The sequence below is a fragment of the Danio rerio genome, chromosome 12 (genome assembly GCF_052040795.2).
Source record: "Danio rerio strain M-AB ecotype USA chromosome 12, GRCz13ab, whole genome shotgun sequence".
NCBI classification, from domain to species: domain Eukaryota; kingdom Metazoa; phylum Chordata; class Actinopteri; order Cypriniformes; family Danionidae; genus Danio; species Danio rerio.
In genome coordinates this window covers 1797226-1822500 of record NC_141032.1, presented here as the reverse complement: position 1 = coordinate 1822500, position 25275 = coordinate 1797226, and the positions used below count along the sequence as shown (strand labels likewise).

The window sequence follows — 25275 nt, the reverse complement described above, 5'->3', positions numbered from 1 at the left end:
TTCAAATTATGTGTGCACATCTTATGTTCCACATGTATATTTTAGGCAATAGTCACATAAATAAATAAATACATGCAGAAATTGACAGAACTAAACATTGGCAGCTCTGACCCAGACAGGTGGATGTTTGAAGATCAGCAGTTACCCGAGCAGAGATATTACAGCTCATTTCAGAAAGTGTGTAATACACAGCGATGATGGCTCGTGTTAATGTATTGTGAATCTTCATCTGGTCTCTGCACAGTGTGTGTGTGTGTGTGTGTGTGTGTGTGTGTGTGTGTGTGTGTGTGTAGATGAGCATGAATGAGTAGAGCAGGTACTTCAGATGAGTCACAGCTTTATTTCCCCTCACATTCACTCCAGTGACCTCCAGCTCTTCACACACACACGCAAACACACACTCCTGCGCTCCTCATTCAGACTCCCATGCTTTCATCTTTTACTTCATCTCTCTCCATCATCTCTCTGCCGTTTCACACGGTCACACTAATGTCTTTCCCTCTGTACATCTGTCTGTCAGGTCAACACACACATGCACAAACATATTAAACTCACGCGCACACATTCAGATTCACAGCCGGTGCATTAAAAAAATGATCATGCACACACAAATACAGAATAAAACTGTGCAGAACTCACACCTGATGGATTGAGTACAGCAGAAAACATCCTGTCAGGAGCTTGTTTCCTCACAAACCAACTCAACCTGCCTGCAAACACCTGACAAGGCAAACTGATTGATTCCCGACGACTAAACACAGCAAACACACACATGATGAAATCAAAACGTGATCCTGAATGTCAGCGGAAACAATGTGAGGTGTGTGTGTGTGTAAATTCAGTGTGCAACAGTGTCCATCAATGCTTCCATGCTGACCGTTCAACACTGCTTTGCTTTATCCAGAAGAGAACCCGTGGGCTTTTCAACTGTATTTCACATTTACAATGTGATTTTCTCCAGAAACAAATCACGAAATATGACAGAGCTTGTGTTTTACAGTCAAACACACACGCTGAATGGATTAATTCACTGAAAACTGGTCTATGATCCCCGTGTTTTTGTTTGATTTTCTTTACCTTATCATTATTCTGGGTCAATTGATTGAGTGATCTTAATTATTCAATAGCTGAAGCGAGCACTTTAGCTGCTTAAACTGAAATTGAACCCCAAAATATTGACATTAATGCAGTAAGAGTAGTAAATCAATCACATCTATTCAAATACATGCAAGTGTGTTGTGAAGTTACACAATTTAGGCAATTAAACAATTGGGTTACACAAATTAAATACTGAAATTAAATATATTGTTAAATACTTCAGATAAATAGTGTGTTTTTATTGATTATTTGGTTAATTTCTATTCAAAGTCCATTGGTATTTCCCTGATAATTATTTTTCTTGTTAAAAACGCTTTAAAATTGACATTTCAAGATTATTCCAATCAAATCAAGGCAATAAATAAGTTAGTAATAAATATTAAATAAATAGTTAAGTCAGTCTGACTAAATCATTTTTTTTCAGTCAGTGTAAATACTTACAGAAAGAAGAGTTTGTAAAAAAATCTTTGGTAAACTATCTTATTTTGTATAGTTGTTGTAACTTCCTAAATAATTGCTAAGAGATGTCAAATGAAGCTTTAAAATAAAAAGAAAAAAAACATTTAATTGAATTATTAATTAAATTTAACTTAATAAAAAAAACAATACAATCAAATTAAATTAAAATTAAAAAGAAAATTAAACTAAAAAGAAAAAAAATTATAAAATTATATTTTAAAATTAAAGAAAAGAAAAAAAATAAAATACAAAAATTAAAAATATTACTAAACTAAATACCATTAAACTATTAAAAATAAAGTAAATAAAAGACCAAATAATAAAATTAAATTTAAAAAATGTAATTAAAAAGTTTTAAAAATCTAAATAAAATATAAAGTTAAGTTAAATTAAAATGAAAAAATAATAAAAATAATAATTATACATTTTAATAATTAAATAAATATATATAAAATTATTTAAATAGTAATTATTTAATTTAATTTAATAAAAAAAACAATACAATTAAATAAAAAATAAATAAATAAAATAAAAATAAAAACTTAAATTAAAAAGAAAAAAATAATTAAATTAAAATAAAAAATTTAAATACAAAATAAAAGAAAAGAAAAAAGAAAATAAATACATTTCCCCCCTCAAAACTTTGCTGACTCCTGCTTCAAATGATTTATCATTCTTCAACTCCAACAAATCAAACAACATATTGAAGGGCTTAATTTTGTTTTTTAAATGTTGAATGTGAAAACAACACAAAATAAACCTCATTATTGAATTTGCTCAGCGTGACTCATTTTTCCAGCACGGGTCACATATGAAATTTGTAAAAGCTCCATTTAGCGGATAATGAATGACTCTTTACCTGAGCACAGAGTATGAAATTGCCCTTTAGAAATACTCTGAGTGCCAAGAACACTCTGAGCTCATCTGACTGCGCTTTACTGACTCATTTCAATACACTCAACAACCCACTTGTTTGCATTTGTTAATAATTTGGGGACAGTTTTAATTGAAGAGAAGGCAGGAGGAACTCCACTCATTCTCAATAGTCCATCGCTTTTAAAAGCACATCAGCTTAATGTAAGGGTTTAAATGATAAATAAGCCGTAGCAGAAGTTTCAGTATAGATTAAACATGTTAAAATGTGTGCTGCCAAATGATTTATTGCATCGTTTCATCCTTTTTATTTTACATAATGTGTGTATTCTGTGCATACTTGTATTAAATGTTATATAAATATGCATATTTATGTCAAATATATATAAAAAAACAACACAATGTACAAAAAAACATAGCTAAAGTTTAAAAAAAGTGCAATATGTAGACTCAAATATTGAATAAAACTAACACTGCTTTGTTACTAGAATTAAAATTAACAATAAACAGTTAAATCAAACATAAATTACTTTAATTTCTGATAGTAACCAAACTAAATTCTCTAGCTAAACTTTATTATAAAACATAATAAATCGCTTTATTATAAACACATTTACATAAGAAACAAACAAAATGTATGTTTATTTAATTATAATTATTTATTTGTTCATTATTTTTGTTTTTATTTATTTAGTTATTTTGTTTATTTTTATTTTTTTGTGTGATTACTTTTGTTTTTTGTGTATTAATTTATGTATTTATTTACTTAAGTTGCTTTTATTTATTTATTTATTATTTTGCTTTTATTTATTAATTTATTACTTGTTTATTTTATTTATTTTTATTTGTTTATTGTGTATTAATTTATGCATTATCTATTCATTTGTTTGTTTGTTTATTTATTTATTTAGTTCATATATTTATTTATTTAGTGTATTTTTTATTTATTCGTTTGTATATATTTTTTTGTTTGTGTTTATTGTGTATTAATGTATCTATTTATTTATAATTGTTTTTTAATTTATGTTTGTTTATTGTGTACTTAATGTACTTAGTTCATTTATTCATCCATTTATTTATTATTTTCTTTCTTTATTTGTTTGGTTTTTTTTGTTTATTTGTTTATTTATTTGTTTATTGTGTATTCATTTAGGTATTTATTTATTTTATTTTGATATGTTTATTTATTTATTTGTGTATCTATTTACTTAATTATTATTTTTTATTTTTTATTTTGTTTCTTTTTTTATTTGTTTAATTGTTTGTTTATTATTTAATTATGTATTTCTTCAGTTATATATCTTTATTTTTTATTTATTTATCCATCCATCTACTTGTTTATTTAAAAAATATATACATGTATTTATTTATTTATGCATCTATTTTAAGGAAGGACCTCTGAATATTCCACATCTACAATAAAGAAATGGGTTGCAATTCATTACACTGATACATTTCACTCCTACTCTTTCATTTCAGACTATGATATTTACATCTGCTTCGTGAACTTTGGGTTTTATTATATTTGGGAATATTGTGATCTTTGCATGTGATCTGCAAACAAAAAAATCATCCAAACACTCACCAGAGCAGGCATCATCAGGTCTGCCAGATAAACGAACAGAGCTCCCAGTGCAAAGCCCACAGCCACTGGGAGGAAAGCAAAGTCTCCATATTTCCCAGATTCCTCTGCCATCTCAATAGCAGGAGCCAGCAGAGACCAATACGAGGCTGCGAGCATAACCTGAGGACAAAACACACACATTAAATACATATAGTCAGAAAACACACCATCACCTTTCAGACACAATGACTAACACACTGTAAACAATATCTGTGATAAATTGTAAAAAATAATAATAATAATAATAAATTGGATTTAAAATATTTAAATATTTAATATAAACAAATAAAACAAAATAAAATTCAATTAATTTAATTAAATCAAATAAAAAAGCAAAAACTAAATAAAATCAATGCAACATTTCACTCTCACAGTCAGAAAACACAATCAAAACACAATGGCTAACACACTGTAAACAATCTGAAATAAAATGCATTATACACTGCGAGAATGTTGGATAATTTATAGAACACTGTTTATTATAAGCAGTCAATTTATAGCAATATATAATATAAAAACAGATATAGCAATATTTTATATGCATTAAGTATAAATAAAATGAGAAAAACAACAAATTAAAATAAATTGATTTAATTTAATCTGTAAAAATTTTTGTATTGTTTAAAAAATAAAAATAACATTTTAAAATGTTGAATAAAATATAATATGAAATAAATAAAAATAAATTATATTACATTTTATGTAATACAATAAAAAACAAATTATCAAATTAAACAAAAATGTAAACTATTTAAATAAAATGCAATATAAAAATACTATTTATTTTAATTTAATTTAATTGAAAGCAAAAAAAAATCTATTAATTAAATTAAGGTAACTTAAATTTAAAAAGTTTTTGTAGCATAAAATACAACAACCCCAGACAATATATCACTTTAAACTAACTATATTTTTACTTTTTAAGGTTAATAGTTGTTGATGGAAAGATTAAGCTCCCATAATCAAATTCAAAAACAGAAATAAATTGAGAAAAAATTAAAACATGAATCACAAAATAGAGAAAACTGCTCATTTACGGACACGTTTTACAGTACAGCAAAGCCAGGTTTAATAAAAGAGGAATGAGCACAAGAGCAGAGGCTCATAAAAGTGTTTATGAGAGTGTAAAGATGTAAAGAGTGACGTGCTGTCAATGAGTGAGAAACGCACACGCAGCAGCTCATTTGCATAGTGTTTAATACGATCTATTAAGAGCAGCACAAATCAGGCTGCGGAGCGAGCATTTAAACTAAACTAAATTGAGTTAAATTTTAAAAAGTATCAAATAAAATAAGGAATAAAATATCAAATTAAATACAATATAATAAATACAAATACAACTATTACATTTAAAAAAAATAATAATAAAATAAATAAAAATAATTAAAAGGATTTATTAAAATGTAAAAAAAAAATTATAAAAACAAACAAAATTAAATTCCATTTCATTTAAAAAATAAATAAGAAATTGGAAGAATGGATGCATGAATAGATGGATGAATGGAATAATAAAGTTGCATAGACGGATGGATGAATGGATGGATCAATGAATGGATGGAAGGACAATGTTGCATGTATGGATGAATGGATGGATGAATGCATGGATGGATGGACAAAGTTGCATGTATGGAGGGACGGATATAAAGTTGTATACATGGATGGATGGTTGTATAGATGGATGGATATAAAGTTGCATGGATGGGTGGATATAAAGTTGCATATATGAATAGATGAATGGATTGGTAGATCAATAGATGGATGGATGGGTCAATGGATGGATGGACAGATGGATATAAAGTTTCATGTATGAATGGATGTATGCATGTATGGATGGATGGATGAATGGATGGTGGATCAATGGATGGATGGACAGATGAATATAAAGTTTCATGTATGAATGGATGTATGCATGTATGGATGGATGGATGGATGAATGGATGGACAGATGAATATAAAGTTTCATGTATGAATGGATGTATGCATGTATAGATGGATGGATGGATAGATGAATATAAAGATTCATGTATGAATGGATGTATGCATGTATGGATGGATGGATGAATGGATGGTGGATCAATGGATGGATGGACAGATGAATATAAAGTTTCATGTATGAATGGATGTATGCATGTATGGATGGATGGATGGATGAATGGATGGACAGATGAATATAAAGTTTCATGTATGAATGGATGTATGCATGTATAGATGGATGGATGGATAGATGAATATAAAGATTCATGTATGAATGGATGTATGCATGTATGGATGGATGTATGGATGGTAGAATGAATGGATAGATGTCAGGCTTCACATGTTTAGGTGTTCCCTAAAGGAGATGTTTGGTTCAGACGTGTGTGTTAATAATGTCAAAAATCCTCCTGACTCTTGTGATGAGAGCAAACAAGCTCTTTGTTGGTGATCAGAGGAAAGAAAACGCAGCATTATGAAGCGTCTGTCAGACAGAAAAGAGCAAAACTCCCCTTCAAAGAGAAAGACTGAATATTAGACGAGAGAGAAAAGCATTATCATCAGCAGCAGGAGGAGGAACCGGAGAGATGGAGGACACTGAGATCATCTCTGATTCTGTTTGATACTCATCTCCACTTTGGATTATTTGAGGGAGTCATTTCAGTGTGAGGTTCACTATAGCTGCGTCCCAAATTGTATACTTATGCACTATTCTACGCCATTTTGTAGTATAAATAGTGTATGTAGTGTGTTCACACTGAAAACTCTAATAATAATAATAAGTGCACTTTAATTACCCGGATGATGCACTCATTCAGCCGCTAAAGTGAAGTGTGTAATGATGGACACTTCACGCACTCAACGACCGCAGGTTTGCACATGTAGCGTAAGGGGCGGAGCTATCAGGCGCACATGTTGGATAACTTTATTTTGGATTGTAAAAGCATAATTCTGCTATAAGGGTAATTATAGCGCCTCCCGATGGTGAATGCGGTTATACTCACGGCTGGTATTATTTGGTAGTTTGGTCATTTATTTCACTGATTTGGCAACCGGCAAACATCATCAGGGAAACGGTTTGAATTTCCGCTTAGTAAAAAACATTAGTGTGCCATTTGGAATGACACTACATGCATATACTATCCTGTTGAGTGTGTAAGTGCATAAGTACATAGTGCATGAGTGCATAGTGTGCCATTTGAGACATGGCTTGCATCTTTGTACATGTGACTGGAGAAAACTGGACATTTTCCAAATCACTAGCATGAATGCATTTCCATGTTTAATTCATTCATTCAATCATTCCTTTGGCTTAAGTCTTTATTTTAGAGGTCACCACAGCGGAATGAACCGCCAACTATTCCAACATATGTTTTCAGAGTGGATGCTCTTCCAGCCGCAACCCAGTACTGGGAAACACCCATACACACTCATTTACACGCACACACTCATACACTACGGCCAATTTAGTTGATCAATTCCCCTATAGCGCATGTGCATGGACTGTGAGAAAAACCGGAGCACCCAGAGGAAACCCACGCCAACACGGCGGAGAACATGCAAACTCCATACAAAAAAATGCCAACTGACCCAGGCGGGACTCACGTGTTCAATGTGTTCAATACTTATTTGTCCTGCTGCAATGTAATATATTTAATATGCAATCTAAATATGCAAATACAAACGTTTATTTTTGATGCATTTAATCGTGATTAATCGATTCGAAAGCACTATTAAAAACTATTTTTAATCTGTAAGGACAGAATGAACAATATATAAAGAAGCTAATAAAATATGTAGCTTCATAAAGCTGCAGCATGTGAACGTGCTAATGGAAAGCAGCAGAAATTACACCTATATTTCCTCGGTGGCCGATACCACACTTTGTGATTATTATTGTTGTTATTATCATTATTATTATTATTATATCTCGTAAAAGCTGAATTTCCCGCAGCTCCAGCTGACATCTGTTTTGTTCCTCGGAGGGTAAAGCTGTTATTAACATCAGGGGTGAAGCGTGCAGGTTAATCCATAATGACGGCTCTATTCTGCGGGAATAATCAACTGCACTCGGGTCAATTAAACGCGGAGGTTCTGCCACCGCTAAAAGGTGTGCCGTGCATTTTCCTTTGGGAAGGAAGGAAGGGGGTAATTATTTGATTTTCTTGCGCACGTCTTTGCAGGAGGCGCTTTGATAATGTCCTGTCTGAGACTCCAGACATGCGGATGAACAGACCTGTGTTCATGGATGATTACTGGAGCTGTGATTGAATGGGGCCCTGGGGCCGATGACGCACTGATAACACACACATATAAAAGCACACAACACACACCCCAGCCCATGCATGCACATATAAAACTCATGCTTTCACAACCTCAGGGGGGGGGAAATGCTGATAAGCAAACATTTGAGGAAAAACACAAAAAATAAATTAGCAAAAATGTGAGCAGTCAAACTAAATATTAATATATAATTATTTTTTAGAGGTGTTCACCTTTATAGTGCACACATATGGTCTGGCGCAGCTTTCGCGCTGTCGCATAACCCTCACCGTGTCTTATGCGCACCTCTCAATAAATAGTAACTGCACATCGCAACGATGCATAGCGCAAGCTCTGTGATTGGTCGGCCTGGTAGCTGTGACAAGTGTGGGCGGCGCTAAGAGCCACAATCCTGTTAAAGCGAGTGTCGAGTCATGTGAAGGAGCTCCAGATTAGGACTGCACGATTAATGGAAGAAAGATTGCGATCTCGATTTGCTTTCAGGAGCTTTGATGTGGAGGCTGAAGTATGAGGAGCGCTATCCTGCTGGAGAATTGTCCCTCTCCTGTGGTTTGTAATGTAATGGGCAGCACAGATGTCTTGATACCTCAGGCTGTGGATGTTGCAGATCTCACACGCCCCCATACTGAATGACCCCCAAACCATGATTTCTCCTTTACCAAACTTGACTGATTTCTATGAGAATATTGGTCCATGCTGGTTCCAGTAGGTCTTCTGCAGTATTGGTGATGGTTGGGATCAACAGATGATTCAGCAGAGAAATCCACCTTCGGACACTTTTCCAAATGATCAACTAGAAGTCTTATTTGTTGCTCTTACAACTGAGATCCACCACAGCACTTTAGTCAGGTAGTGTAGTTCAACAGTCATTGTATGAGGTTAGCATGAGTGAACAGAAGCGGAGTAAAGTCACTGAAGCACCGCTCATCCTCAAAGCAGAGCTGCATGTTAAAACATCTCGTCTCATTATGTGAATCTCGACTCCTCCTGAATAGGTTTAGTTGAGTGTTGAACTGCGCTCCAATTACGACTCTACAGTCGAAGCCTAATTATCTGTCTGCGGCTTAGAGAACAGTTAATCCTGCTCGAAAAAGCCTTTCTGTGCTGCAAAATGGAGGAAAACTCATTAATTAGCCTCAGGTGGAGACGCTGTTCTCAACCTGACAAACTGACAATCTGACTGATATTTGCGCACACACACGCACGCACGCACACGCGCACGCACACACGCGCACGCGCGCACGCACACACACGCGCACACACACGCGCACACACACGCGCACACACACGCGCACACACACCCGCACACACACGCGCACACACACGCGCACACACACACGCACACACACACGCACACACACACATCAACATGGGGAGAACATGCAAACTCCACACAAAAATGACAACTGACCAGAGGTGGACTGGTCATCTGGCAGACCGAGCAGTTTCCCGCTGGGCCGACATACTTTTTAGGCCAGGCTGATCACCTTATGATCTAAATAGCCCACAAAACGCTTAGCAGACTGTCGTGTTTTGCTGCCTGATTAATTGACGATGCTGTGATCTGTGGCACTCTGAAAGTAAAATGTTTCTTTTCCGGACAGACCGGCCCATGTGACATAATCTGCAGCCCATTGGTTCTCTTCTTTATTGACATTGGACTGACCCAATCACAAAGTTCCATTTTGAGCTGTGTAAGCGTGCAACTTCGGTGTGTATGTGTCAAAATAGTCAAGTCACACCTGTTCCTCGTCCCACACGCGCATATGGAGAGCAGAAGCAGCGAGCAGACGTTTGCACAGATCAATATATTCCTGTCTACTCCCTATCTGTCATATAAATACACAATTTTACTTTTCATTTGCACCATGGCCCGCGGCAACTTCCTCCAATGCTGTTTCTTTAACCTGCAAGTCTTTATTTTACAACTTATAAAGAATGTCTGCTTCAAGCTCAGAAGACAAATAGCATGAGATATCATGACATTTTGTTTTTATTGTCAGCATGTTTTAGGCTTATTATTACAATGATATTTATACATAATGGTTATAATGATATTAATACATGACCAAACTAATGTGTAACTTAAGCAAAACTAATACTATTTTTTAATTTAACATTTAGCTTTGTAGTTCAGGCCCAAACAAATAAATTTGTTGCATTTTTTAAAAAGTTCATTTGATTAACTATGTAAAATCTTTAAGCTGTTTGATGTTTCGATGTCAACTTTAATGATCCTAAAAGAGCACATGTCACTCCGCTGCTCATCCGTTTGCACTGGCTGCCAGTTGCTGCTCGCATCAAATTCAAAGCTCTGATGTTTGCCTACAAAGCGACTTCTGGCTTTGCTCCTTCTTATCTGCTCTCACTTCTGCAGATGTATGTGTCCTCCAGAAACTTGCGTTCTGTTAATGAACGTCGCCTCGTGGTTCCATCCCAAAGAGGGAAGAAATCACTTTCGCGAACGCTCACGCTCAATCTGCCCAGTTGGTGGAATGAACTCCCTAACTGCATCAGAACAGCAGAGTCACTCGCTATTTTCAAGAAACCACTAAAAACTCAACAATTTAGTCTCCACTACACTTCCTAATCTGCAATTGCCTCTCTGAATATCACACTAACTGTACCCAAAAAATAAATAAAAAAATAAAAAAATGACTAATACTTTCCTTCTTAGACTTTACAGACCTGAAACTTGCCTATAGCACTTATTCCTTGTTGCTCTTATAGTTGTGTAAGTTGCTTCCTTGTCCTCTTTTGTAAGTCGCTTTGGATAAAAGCGTCTGCTAAATGACTTAATGTAAATGTAAATGAGTTAAACATTAAGGGTCTCTGACACATTGCTTTAATTATTTATCATTATTTTGGTAATGCAGGCAGGCAGTTTTTGTTATGTTCATTATTTAATATAGGCTCCCCCAAAACACACAGGCACACACAAACAAGATGGATTTCCAGAGTGGATTATAATTTAATCTAATAATAAATGCAATTAAGTTTTTAATTTGTCAACTCTCGTTATTTCCCATATATGGCTTTTGTGCTTTTATGAAATGGGAGTAGGTAAACATATTCAAGGGTGTGCAGATGGGTAGCATTTGACAATATAGTGGGCCGCTCTGTCCCAAAATGCCAGGGCTGATTATTTTGTCCTGCAACTGACCCTGCCGGAACTGCAACTCAACATTAAACCAGCACACAGTCACTGTCCAGCACAACAAACCATCTGCTTCTATTCCAGATTTAATACTGAAATACGCGAGTTTCACAAACTGAGTCGAATGTTGCATCACTGCTAAACCACGACGCTTTGAGGAGGAGATATATTGGAAACACGGCGATAACCATCCCAATGCTCTAATGTGGGTCTGTTTCGTTGACTGATGCATGCAGGTCTGTTTCTATGCAAGATGAGAAAAGAAGAGCGAGCGGTGCCTCAGCATGAGCAACAAACAAATGAGCCAGAATGAAAAACGTCAGAGAAACACAAGATTGACAAAGTAGACGATGATAACCTTGAAATGCTTTTCATACCAAATTCATTCATTTTCCTTCGGCTTAGTCCCTTTATTCATCAGGGGTCGCTGCAGCAGAATAACCACCAACTATTCCAGCATGTGTTTTACACAGCGGATGCCCTTCCAGCTGAAACCCACTGGAACACGCTCATTCACACACACTCATACACTATGGCTAAGTTAGTTGATCAATTCCCCTATAGCGCATGTGTTTGAACTGCGGGGAAACTGGAGCAGCCAGAGAAAATCCACGCAAACGCGGGGAGAATATGCAAACTCCACGCAGAAATGCCAACTGAGCCAGCTAGGACTTGAACCAGTGACTGTTTTACCCACTGCACCACTGAAACGCCTGAACAAATATAAAATAAGTGCGGCACGGTGCTGCAGTGGGTATCGATATCGCCTCACAGCAAGAAGGTCACTCTTAAGCCTCAGCTGGGTCAGTTGGCATTTCTGTGTGGAGTTTGCATGTTCTCCCCGCATTCATGTGGGTTTTCTCTAGATTGTCCCTGTTCCCGCACAGTCCAAACACATGCGCTATAGGGGAATTGAGTAGGCTAAACTGCTCAGTGTATGAGTGTGAATGAGAGTGCATGAGTGATGGGCTGCAGCTGGAAGGGCATCGGCTGCGTAAAAAATGTGCTGGATCAGTTGGTGATTCATTCCGCTGAGGCAAACCCTGATGAATAAAGGGACTAGCCAAAAAAGAAAATGAATGAATGTTTTTAATTAACTGACTTTGCTTAATTTAAGTAATTTTAAGAATACATCCTACACCCTAAAAATATTGTTATACAAAACAAAAAAAATTAATGCAACAGTTTGCATTAATCCATTCAAGTTACGACAACATCTAACAAAATTATGTTAGCCAAATCTTTTCCTCTTCAATCAGAGGCATTTTTACATGGCAAAAACCTCAAATTTAAGTTGAGTCCTTCAAAAAAAATAAGTTGTTTCACTTAGTTTTAAATTAAATTTTAAAATAAATCCAGTGTTATGCACTTAATTGCATGCACATTTTCAAGTTTAGAACCTCAAATATCCGTTGTTATATTTTTGTTTGTTTTCAAATTTGCTGTTGATGCTTGTAAGAAATACATTTAACTCAATTAGTGTGGAAAAATTGAGTTATCAACCCGAATTATTTCTACAAGTTAAATATTGTTTTAAAAGTAACTGACATATATATTTACCTTTAAAATAGCTGCATTTTTAAATTGATGCAATTATCAATATTTTCCTGTTTTGCAAAACCTAATAAAATTATTTTGGCAGCTTAAAAGTTTTAATCTATTTCAACATTTTAGAATTTTTAAGTTACAATAATGTATTAAACTACGTAGTGGTAACACACCTCAAGTTATCTTTTAGAGTGTATGTATAATACTAAAATAATATCTATAATATTTACATTGTACTGTTTTGTCTAAAAATTTATAAAGCATTGATATTATAAACAATTTGAATATATATGCATGATTTATTTTTTCAGTTCATGTATTTAATCATTGAAGATTTCTTAAAAATAGTGTGAAAATCTCCATTTGTCTCGTCACACCCCTACTAATTAATTTCCAGCATTTTGACGTTTTAATCAGGTTACTTTATAAATTAACGCACAAACAGAATTAAAATCCCCTTCACACAAAACAACAACAGTAATTACAACAACAAAACAAAGTGAATGAACAAATACAATTAAATGTATAAACGGAAGCTCTGTCAAGCCGGATTTGAGTTCTGATTTAAACGGTTCATGGCTGCTTTGATTGCCAGTGAAGTTTTAACTCATTTCTATGGGCTGATCTCAGTGGGAGCTGTAATGAAGTATTTATCCAGCGCTCGCCACACTTCTCTCATGCTGAGCTCAGTATTGATCAGTAATAAGAGGCCGGAGAGTTTTAGAGCGCAGGAATTTGCTTTCTGTACGATAAAAGGGTCCTAATGTGAAAAAAAAATGATTCATTGGATTTACTAACTTTAACAAACTGTGGTGAACATTAGTAGATTTTATTTGTTTAAAAATATACTCTTAGTGGCCACTTTATTAGGCCCAACTGCTCATTAAGGCACATTTCTAATCAGCCAATCACATGGCAGCAACTCAGTGCATTTACACATGGTCAACTGCTGATAATCTGGGATTTTCACCCACAACCATCTCTAGTGTTTACAGAGAATGGCCTGAAGAAGAGGAAATATCCAGTGAGCGGCAGTTCTGTGGGCCTTGTTGATGCCAGAGGTCAGAGGAGAATGGCCAGACTGGTTCCAGCTGATAGAAAGGCAACAGTAACTCAAATAAGCACTCGTTACAACCGAGCTCTGCAGAAGAGCATCTCTGAACACACAACACGGCCAACCTTGAGGCGGATGGGCTACAGCAGCAGAAGAGCACACCGGGTGCCGCTCCTGTCAGCTAAGAACAGGAAACTGAGGCTACAATTCACACAGACTCACCCTAACTGGACAATAGAAGATTGGAGAAACGTTGCTGCTCTGATGAGTCTCCATTTCTGCTGACACATTCGGATGCTCGGCTCACAATTTGGCCTCAACAACATGAAAGCATGGATCATCCTGCCTTGTATCAGCGGTTCAGGCTGGTGGTGGTGGTGTAATGGTGTGGGGGAGATTTTCTTTGGGTCCATTAGTACCAATTGAGCATCAACGCCACAGCCTACCTGAGTATTGCTGCTGACCATGTCCATCCCTTTATGAGCACAGTGTCTCCATCTTCTGATGGCTACTTCCAGCAGGATAACGCCATAAAGCAAAGAGCCAATCATCTCAGATTGGTTTCTTTACTGTGCTCAAATGGCCTCCACAGTCACCAGAGCTCAATCCAATAGAGCAGCTTTGGGATGTGGTGGAACGGGAGATTGGCATCATGGATGTGCAGCTGACAAATCTGCAGCAACTGTGTGATGCTATCATGCCAATATGGAGCAAAATCTCTGAGGAATATTTTCAGTAGCTTGTTGAGTCTATGCCCTGAAGGATTAAGGCAGTTCTGAAGGCAAAAAGGGTCCAGCACAGTGTTAGTAAGGTGTACCTAATAAAGTGGCCAGTTAGTGCGTCCATTCTGGGTTTTTAAGGCCTGCAATCTGAATAATGAAATGTGTTGTGATTGATTTGTCGTCCCATGCATTGGGTTGTTATTCGTGGACAGCTTAGATGCCGTTTCGTTACTGCCACGCCTCCTTACCAATCTGGCAGCATCCATTTATTCCACAAGAGTGACCAAAATTAATTTCAGGGTAACTCTATATGTTCGCGATTTAGTCATTTAAATAAGTATTTATTCCAGAAAATCAATAAAAGGCTTATATTAAATAAACTTAAATACTTCAGAAGCTAAAAGACATTGTATATAATACATAGACACACACATATACAGGGATTTAGGGATTAATATAGGATTTTTACTGACATTTTCAAACTCACTTTGGCTGAGCTGATGCTGTTATCATCTCTGTTTGTGTGTTTACAATAAATGTTCATTTACGGAGTCAGGTTTGAGATTTTTATTCCCCATATGTATTAGCTTCTCACAACAAATACACATCGGACGCCCTTTTTAGCTGCAACACAGTACTGGGAAACACACACACTCACTCTCTCACACACACATTCATACACTACAGCCATGCAAGTTTATCAATTCCCCTACAGCGCATGTGTTTGGACTGTGAGGGAAACCCGAGCATCCGGAGAAAACCCATGCCAACACCGGGGAGAACATGCAAACTCCACAAAGAAATGCCAACTGGCTCAGTCGGGACTCAAATCTGCAACCTTCTAGCTATTAGGGCACAGTGCTTACCACTAAGCCACCGCATCATAAGAGCTGTCAAATATAGGTGCTGGTGTGTGTTGAAAGCTCTAGAGGAGTTTAAAAAGTGAAAGCATAATAGGAGCCCTTTAAATCAGTCCACCTTCCCTGCACAGAAGCAGCTTCACACAGAGGTTGGTAAGGGCTATAGGAGACTTTTTCATTTCAAAGTGAACTAAAGCAGACCCGCACAACAGTGGATCTGTCTCAGAAACTCAATCCCTAAAGGTCTGATTTTAGAAAAACTCACTGGCCTCCAACAAGACGTTCAGCAGTCTCAGGCTTCACAATACTTTTTAGATTAAAATAAAATAACGTTACATTACATTACATTAAATAAAAAAATTATTTTAATTAAAAAATAACATTACATAAAAAATAATAAAATAACAAAATATTTTTTAATAAAATAAAACATAATATAATAAAATTAAAACTAAAATAAAATAATAATAATAAAAAATAAAACAACATTGCATTAAATTAAAAAAAATAATAAAAATAACTTTAAAAAAGTAAATAAAAAATAATAAAATAAAAAATAAAATAAATAAAATAATATTAAATTACATAATAAAAAATTTTATTAAATAAACAACATTACATTAAATATAAAATAAATAATAAAATAACATTACATAAAAATAAAGTAAAATAAAAAATAAAATATAATAAATGATAAAAAAATAAATAAAAAAACATTACATTACATTAATTTAATAAAATTAAATAAAATAACATTACATTAAATAAAAAATAGAATAACATTACAGTACATAAAAATAAATTAAAAAATAAAATAAAGCGATAAAAGTAAAATAAAATAATAAAAAATAAAACATTACATTAAATAAAAAATTAAATAAAACAACATTACTTTATATTACATAAAAATAAAAAAATAAAAAAACATTACAATACATTACATTAAATTAAAAAAAAAATTTAAAATAAAAAAGTAAAATAAAATTATTTTAATTAGAGTATTCATCTTAAAGTTACATTAAGGCTTAACTAGGTTAATTAGGGTAAAGTTAGGGTAATTAGGCAAGTCATTGTATAACAGTGATTTGTTCTGGAGAACACTGCTGAACAAATATTGCTTAAGGGTCTAATAATTTTGACCTTAAAATGGGTTTAGAAAAATTAAGAACTGCTTTTATTCTAGCCAAAATAAAACAAATAAGACTTTTTCCAGAAGAGCAAATATTAGAGGAAATACTATGAAAAATTCATTGCTTATTAAAATCATTTGGGAAACATTTGAAAAGAGGGCTAATAGTTCTAATTTCAGCTATATTCCCCAATCATCTTCCGTCAGTTTTGTGCTGTTTCTGTTAGACAAACATCTGGCATGGTGACATTGCCAAGAGCAAGTATTCCTGAGCAGATCGAATCTCTCTCTGTGTAGAGATGCTGATGCAAATACGACGGTGGCATCTGGACAGGCTGTTAGAGGCTTGAAGAAGCGCTCAGGGCGGCCCGGCTGATTTGTGTGGTCAATTATAAACCCTGGGAGGCAGCTGATGTGTTCAACAATACTCGTCACCAGAAACAAATGTGTTCAGAGGAAGCATTTGTTCGCTCTGCTCTTTGTTTTGCACTGAAGATTAATGGCTGTAATTACTGGAAGGTGTGTGTGTGTGTGTGTGTGTGTGTGTGTTTCACCTGTTTGTTAGAAAGAGTGAAGTCATTATAGATCTTGATGTAAAGCAGTGCAAAGCTGGGTAGATTACTTACAAATTGTAATCAGTTGCTGATTTTCAAATTACATGACAAAAATTGTTGCTGGTAGATTAATGCGTTACTTTACACATGTTAGGTCATATGAAGAGATTATACTTTCAAATTGTCTTTAAAAGAATATCATATGGCCATCATGTGTTTAATGTAAAAGTTTTATTTATTTATTTACTTATAGTAGTTATTTATAGTATTTATTTATTTTATTATTTTATTATTATTTTTGTTAATTTTTTTATTTATTTGCTTTTTCGTTTGTTTATTTAATTTATTTTAGTTTTTATTATTAATTTTATTTTATTTCATTATTTTATTTATTTATTTATTTATTTATTATTCTTTGTATTTTTTTATATTTTATTGTATTCATTTTAATATTCTATTTATTTATAGTATCTATTTATTTAATTAAAAAATATATTTATAATTTTTATATACGTTTTATTTTATAATTTTATTTACATTTTGTTTTTTATTTTAATAATTACATAAAATTTATTTTATTCATGTAATTTTTTTATTTATTTATTTAATATTATTTATTTATTCATTCTTTGTTCGGCTTAGTCCTTTCATTAATCTGGGGGTCGCCACAGCGAAATGAACTGACAACTTATCCAGCATATGTTTTACGCAGCGGATGCAACTAACTAACTAACTAACTAACTAAATAATAAATAAATAAATAAATAAATAAATAAATAAATAAATAAATAAAATATATCATAGATCCATCCATCACAGGAAAATTTTTTTTATAAAAAATACTACATTTAATGTTCACTTTTTCAAAATCGTCACTAAATGTATCATAAAATTAAAACATTTATAAGTGCATGTTTGATTTTATTGCATTAAGATTTAATCGATTGATTTAATTGATTCCCAGTACATCAATACAATTATTCACACTCGCATTGAGGGGCTTGAATTTAATATCCACAGCGCTTTCTAGATGCATTTCATTCATTAATTTTTTCCCTTTTCTTTTATAGAATACTAAGTAAATAATAAAAATATTACTAACATATACATTAGGGAAGCAGGTTACATTGTAACCCCGTGACCTAACACTGTGTGATAAGCAATTTGGCTGTTTGCACCAGATGAAACACAACAGAAATGTAAATACAGTTATTCAGAAACACAGAATAGTGCACTCACTGCACTCCAGCCAAATGGTGAGAATTATAATCTAATGAATACACATTAAACCTCTTTAAAATGATTAAATCTACATGCAGAATCACTGATATGTGTCACAGCTCTAAATTTCTCGGATCTGAGGTGAACTATCTGCTGCTGCTTTGAGTAGTATGGCAATAAATGTCATGTGAAATGTCATTCAGACTCACATTATTAGCATTTAACACTGAATAAAGCACATGAGGTGTACCTGAGCTGATCATTGTCAGTTTTCTGTTGTTCAGCTGTGAGAAATAGACGCCGTTTCTAAAATATCAATTTGAGGTGTTAGTCAGAATAAAATCTCCTTTTAATATGGAGAATATTCCCTCCATCGCGTGCCATTGCTTTAATTTAGAACACAACTCAAGTAAGACTTGCTCCTCAATCTGGCAACCTACGCTTGCGTCTGTTTTGATCCAGGAAGGCAATACCAAGTTCAACCACTGGGTGTCAAACTTACAAACTGCACCTTTAAGACTCAAAATCACCCCAGAGTGGATGAAAACGACCCAACAGCACACACGGGTTAATCATGCTTAAAAGCTGAATCTCTGTATCCTGAGCATGTCTAAATAGAGACTCTACGCAAAACCAAATATCACAGTTCATTAGTCACGTTTTCATTACGTACACATTCGTAAAGTCCTGAATACTGAGGCAGAAACACACATTGTTAGTTTGCAGGATTTTCAAGACATCCAATCTCCAAAACATGCATATTTAATGTCACGGAAATGGCATTTCTCAGTCGTCAAAGCAAGATGATTTTTCACAGCGAGCACAAAAGGTGAAGTGTTGTTTCTGAATATTTGATAAGAGCTCTGCGAAGCCCATTCAGAGATTCAGTATAATAAAAACACACACCGTCTAATTAACTCTGGGTCACAGACTAATGACACCTATTCTTCACTGAAATCTTCATGCAAGTTTTGCTGAATAACAGAGAACAACAGCAGAACAAACAACAAGCCCCTGCCTGCCCGGACTCAATGAATTTCAAAAATCTATTTTATTACATAACAAACAAGGAGACGGCTGACTATTTTTAGCAGAAAGGTGTAGAAATGATGACTAAAATATAAGGCTTTCTTACCCCTGCTGCAAATCCCAGACTGCCATCCAAAATCCGCTTCTGTGAGGAGACATGAGCAAAACAAAGCATAAAAACATTGCATTTAATGAACACTTGATTAACAAAAGCCTAATGTATATATATATATATATATATATATATATATATATATATATATATATATATATATTCATTCATTCATTCATTCATTCATTCATTCCACTTTGGCTTAGTGCCTTATTTATTAGGGGTCGCCACGATGTAATGAACCGCCAACTATTCCAGCATATGTTTTACAATGCGGATGCTCTTCCAGCTGCAACCCTGTACTGGGAAACACCCATACACACTCACACACCGGCCAATATAGTTCATCATATCACCTATAGCGCATGTGTTTGCATGTTGGCGTTTCTGTGTGGAGTTTGCATGCTCTCCCCGTGTTGGCGTGGGTATCCTCCGGGTGCTCCGGTTTCCCCCACAGTCCAAACACATGCACTATAGGGGAATTGGGTAAGCTATGTGTGCTTCCCAGTGATGGGTAGCGACTGAAAGGAAGCATAAAACATATCCAGGATAATTTGGCGGTTCATTTCGCTGTGGTGATCCCTGATTAATAAAGGGACTAAGCCGAACAGAAAACGAATTATTGAATACATAATATAATACATTTATTTAATAATAATAATAATAATAATAATAATAATAATAATATATATATATATATATATATATATATATATATATATATATATATATATATATATATATATATATATATATATATATATATATATATATAAAAAACACAACAACAACAACATATTTAATGCAAAATCTTGGGGTGGGAGGGGAACCACAAATGAAATATTTTAAAATTACAATAATAAGAAAAAATAAGAAATAATCTTTAACCGAAGTAAACGAAAAAATATCAAAAAGCCTTTAGCGTATTTTGTTTCAGCTATTGGCCAAGGAAATATGTTTTATGTTCATGTATTTTTATTAGATGTACTAAAATAACTAAAGCTACTTGAATATTTTAGTGGAAATAAAATACATTAAGTTAAATAAAAATGTATGAAATTAAATGTAACATTTTTTACAAAAATTCATACACACACACACACACACACACACACACACACACACACACACACACTTAAAAAGTGTAAATAATAATAATAATAATAATAATAACATGAAAAATTATTTAGGAAAAAAAATACCTTAAAATTATTATGGTAATTAAATAAGCCAAATGGAACTTAAACTTTATAATGTACGTATGATTTATAATTTTCCCAGTACTGGGTTGCAGCTGGAAGGGCATCAGCTGTGTAAAACAAATGCTGGAATAGTTGACAGTTAATTCCGCTGTGGTGACCCCTAATAAATAAAGGCACTAAGCTGAAGAAAATTGAATGAATGAATAAATATAATTTATAATATATGATATGCAATACAAATACTATATTTAAATAATGATAATAAAAAATAGATATATAAATATAAAGCGAAAATGGAACTATTAAAAAACTTCAATCACATCTATATATGACACCAAATATTCCTCAAAATATCTTCTTAATTCCTCTAAAGAAGCGAGCAGATTTGAGTGAACGTTCTCATTTCTCCGAGTCTCTGCATGATATTAATGTGCATCAGCACAGCTGTGGAGATCAGGATCTGCTCACCTGTCTGCTGGAGAAGATGAAGACCAGTGCGGCTCCAGCTGCAGTCAGCGCCCAGGTGAACAGAGTCCCCAGCAGGGCCTGAACCAGCGGACTGAGGCCTGGAAACATGCTGTCTGTGGAGAAAATCAGGACACACTGCATTCAATACACTCACAGAGAGAGACGTGTCTATATCTTTGTGTGTGTGTGTGTGTGTGTGTGTGTGTGTGTGTGTGTGTGTGTGTGTGTGTGTGTGTGTGTGTGTGTGTGTGTGTGAGAGAGCAGATCCTGTTTATCCAGGGTGTCTGCAAATACAGGACAATGAAACACCACAGCTTATATCGATTAAAGCGGTTATTTACATACTCAAAAGAAAAGATGTTTGCTATTTGTTCAAACTATTTATATAAAATTAGCTGAAACAACACAATGCTTGACTTTTTGGAGACTTTTTTCCACTTAAATTTGTAACAATCTAATAGGTTAACTTAACAACTAAAAACACAAGCTAACAATTTTCAATTTCAATTATCAATTTCTGATTTATTATTATTATTTATGTATCCTTTTAACTTTCACTGCAAGGTCCAGATCTGTTCTCCTATGACTTTTAATATTGAGAAGTTTAAAAAAGTGATTATTATTGGCATTATATGATATATTCTTTCACTTGGTGTTGTAAATTACTATACAAAAACCAGGTAATAAACTGTCAGTACAATTTCAGTACAAACTTGGTTCTCTATATATTATTTAATATGCAATATATTGTTTCAAACTACTAACATTAAAGTAATAGTCACTTTATTAAATTGCAGAATTGAATTTTCAACGTTAAAAGTCAAAAATCATAAACAAACAGGATTAAATGTAAAGAACGAAATACATAACCTGTTAATTAACATATATATTTACAGTATAGATCTAAGGCTCGTTTAATGGCAGGCTCCTTATATTTATAATTACTTTAACGTAATAATATCTGCAATATGTATATTAAATATGTCAGTTTTAAATGCAAACATCTGTCAATGCTTGAATCAACTAATAAACACTTTAACAACACTACATATGCTTCAAACGTGTTTGGAGGAAGCATTTGTTTGCAACAAAGCGCATTTTCTAATGTAATAACAGTTAATAAACAAACTAAAATACACAAATAAAGTAATGAAGTACGACAGGCTGACAGACTCTTGGAAACTTTATCTGCTAAAGATTATCGTCAGCTCTCGCGTTTAAACATTTCAGCGCTACGTAACAGAAACCGAACGCATTGATAAGCGATTAGTCGTTTGTTTTCATTCATTCATTTGTATTTCTACCGCATAATACATTAATTATTAGTATCAGTGACTTGAACTTACTGTTTACAGGCACCGAGTGAAGCACTTCCTGCTTCGCATTGTACACGTGTCTGTGTTTCGGCACATATCCCCGCCCTTCTCGGGCTCCTATTGGCTGATTCGATTTTTAAAGTGAACACGTCAGCTACTCTTCAACAGGTTTTATCGCATATTTTGCATGGGATTTACATGAACAGTAAAACTAATGTTTGCTGCAACTAAGCACTGAGCTAATATAACATCGAGTAGTGAAATAACATTAAATAGAATAATATAAAACATGCCAGATGGAGAAAATCTCAAATCATGAGCAGAAAATATGATTTATTTATTTTTTGACTGATGGATGGATCATTAAATAAATAAACAAGCAATAATGACATTTCATCATAAAATATTATTATTTTGACAATCTTTATTTTTATTTGATTTGATTAAATAAATCAATACGCAAGTGACGAAAATTATGCTTTAGTCATTTGATTAATAAATAAACACTAAAGAAATAATATTTAAAAAAAAACACTATATTTAATTGACTATTTGGAAAAGTTTGGCAAATTAAATAAAATATCTGCAATACCTCAATAAAAAAACAAATAAATGCCTGATAACCTAAACAAATAGCTAAATAGATTAAATATTTTAAAAAAATTGAATTAAATAATTAAATAAATGCCTAATAATCTGAATAAATAAATTGATTAATTTGATACCTGCAATACCTGATGAATAAATAAATAAATAAATATCAAATTACCAAATGGCTAATAACCTGAATAATTAAATCAATTAACTAGCTGATTATTACCTACAATACCTGATAACATAAATAAATACCTGATAGCCTGAACAAATAAATAGATAAATAAATGCCTGATAACCTAATAAAATAAATTAATAAGATGATTAATAAATTGATACCGGCAATACCTGATAAATAGATAAATTAATAAATACCCAATAACCTCAACAAATAAATTAATTATTACCTACAATACCTGATAACATAAATACCTGATAACCTAAACAAATAAAAAAAAGTAAATGCTTATTAACCTAAATTAATACCTGCAAAACCTGAAAGAAATAAAAGAATAAATAAAATAAATAAATACCCAATAACCTGAACAAATAATTTAATTATTACCTACAATACCTGATAACATTAATACCGGATAACCTGAACAAATAAATAAATAAATTGCAGGTATTAATTAAAACATGCAAATCCTTAACAAAAATCAATAAAAACAAATACTAGTTGATACAGTGATGCTTCTATGTGGAATAATGAATAAGTTACTGAAATAAAAGTAATTCTCAGATTGTTTCACTTTTATATTTTTATATTCAAGCAGCATTCTCCCATCTCCCGTTCCTTTGTCTTTTGATATGTCATGTTCTTTAATTAATTCGTTTTCATTTCTCAGTTATTATTCTCCTGTTATCTGTAATCTGTTCTCATTTATTTGATCACACTTCTCCTCTGATAACGTCAGCTCTTAGAATAGCATCAGTGATCCCCGTTTTAAGCTGAATAAAATTGTTTATATCATAAAAATTGCTATTAAAAGATCTAAAAACAAGGTTATTTTCTTTGAGATTTATAAATCCTTAGAAAATTGTAATGTATATGGATTTAACAATTATATACGTTTTTCTTTCGAGTCAAAATAGGTGTGAATGCACTGAGGATTAATGTACCTAATAAAGTGACCTGTGAGTGACTATATACAGCTGAAGTCATAATTATTCACCCTCCTGCATATTTTTCCCCAATTTCTGTTTAACAAAGAGAAAATTCAGCACATTTCTAATCATAATGGTTTTAATAACTGATCTATTTTATCTTCATCATGATGACAGCATATTTGACTAGATATTTGACTAGTTTTCAGCTTAGTGACATTTAAAGGCTTCACTAGGGTAATTAGGGTAAAGTTAGGGTAATCAGGCAAGTCATTGTATAACAGTGCTTTGTTCTGGAGACAATCCAAAACAAATATTGCTCAAGGGGGGTAATTTTATTTAAAATGGTTTAAAAAAATTAAAATCTAAGTCTAACCAAAATAAAACAAATAAGACTCTCCAGAAAAAAAAATGTTATAGGAAATACTGAGAAAAAAATTCTCAAAGTTGGTAAATGTCAACTATTGGCATTCATATTAGGCATAAAAAAATATTATGAAAGTCAATGGTTGTTTTTTTCCTACAGTATATTTTCCTTCGTGATTATAAGAAAGAAACTCAAGTGGAGTGGAGGATGAGGAAATGGCAGCATTTTCATTTTTCTGGGTGAACTACCCCCCTTACAACTCTTTTAAATGAAGGGTTCTTGATTTCTTTCCCATGCTTTTAGACATTGCAGCATGGTGTTGGTAATTCCAGCATGTTCCTATTTAACATGTACAGCAAAACTCCAGCCCAGAACAGTGAAACCAAATGCTGGCCATGTAGATTTATTGGCCAGTGCTGGAGACCTGTCTTGAGCTACACGAAAACACACTGGAGGCTCTTTAAAACACTTCTAACCATGCTCAGCCTGCATGCAAAGCCTATTTTCCCCAAGTTTACAGATGCATG

At 33.3% G+C, this 25275-nt stretch overlaps 1 protein-coding gene across 22 annotated transcripts in view; it reads right to left on the bottom strand.

The window, feature by feature from the left end:
- Nucleotides 1-25275, bottom strand: part of slc39a11 (solute carrier family 39, member 11) — a 224203-nt gene that overhangs the window by 148158 nt on the left and 50770 nt on the right. For 19 of the 22 annotated variants that reach the window (XM_087275587.1, XM_087275597.1, XM_087275590.1 and 16 more), the window contains 3 exons: nt 21365-21477; nt 19689-19727; nt 4016-4174 (listed from right to left, as the gene is read on the bottom strand). In XM_087275587.1, the coding sequence (XP_087131713.1) occupies nt 4016-4174; nt 19689-19727; nt 21365-21472 (306 nt within the window). In that variant the 5' untranslated portion in view covers nt 21473-21477. Of the gene's footprint in view, nt 1-4015; nt 4175-19688; nt 19728-21364; nt 21478-22710; nt 22741-25275 lie in introns of those variants that run through there. The other 3 variants (XM_087275582.1, XM_087275592.1, XM_087275602.1) reach the window with 1 other exon arrangement.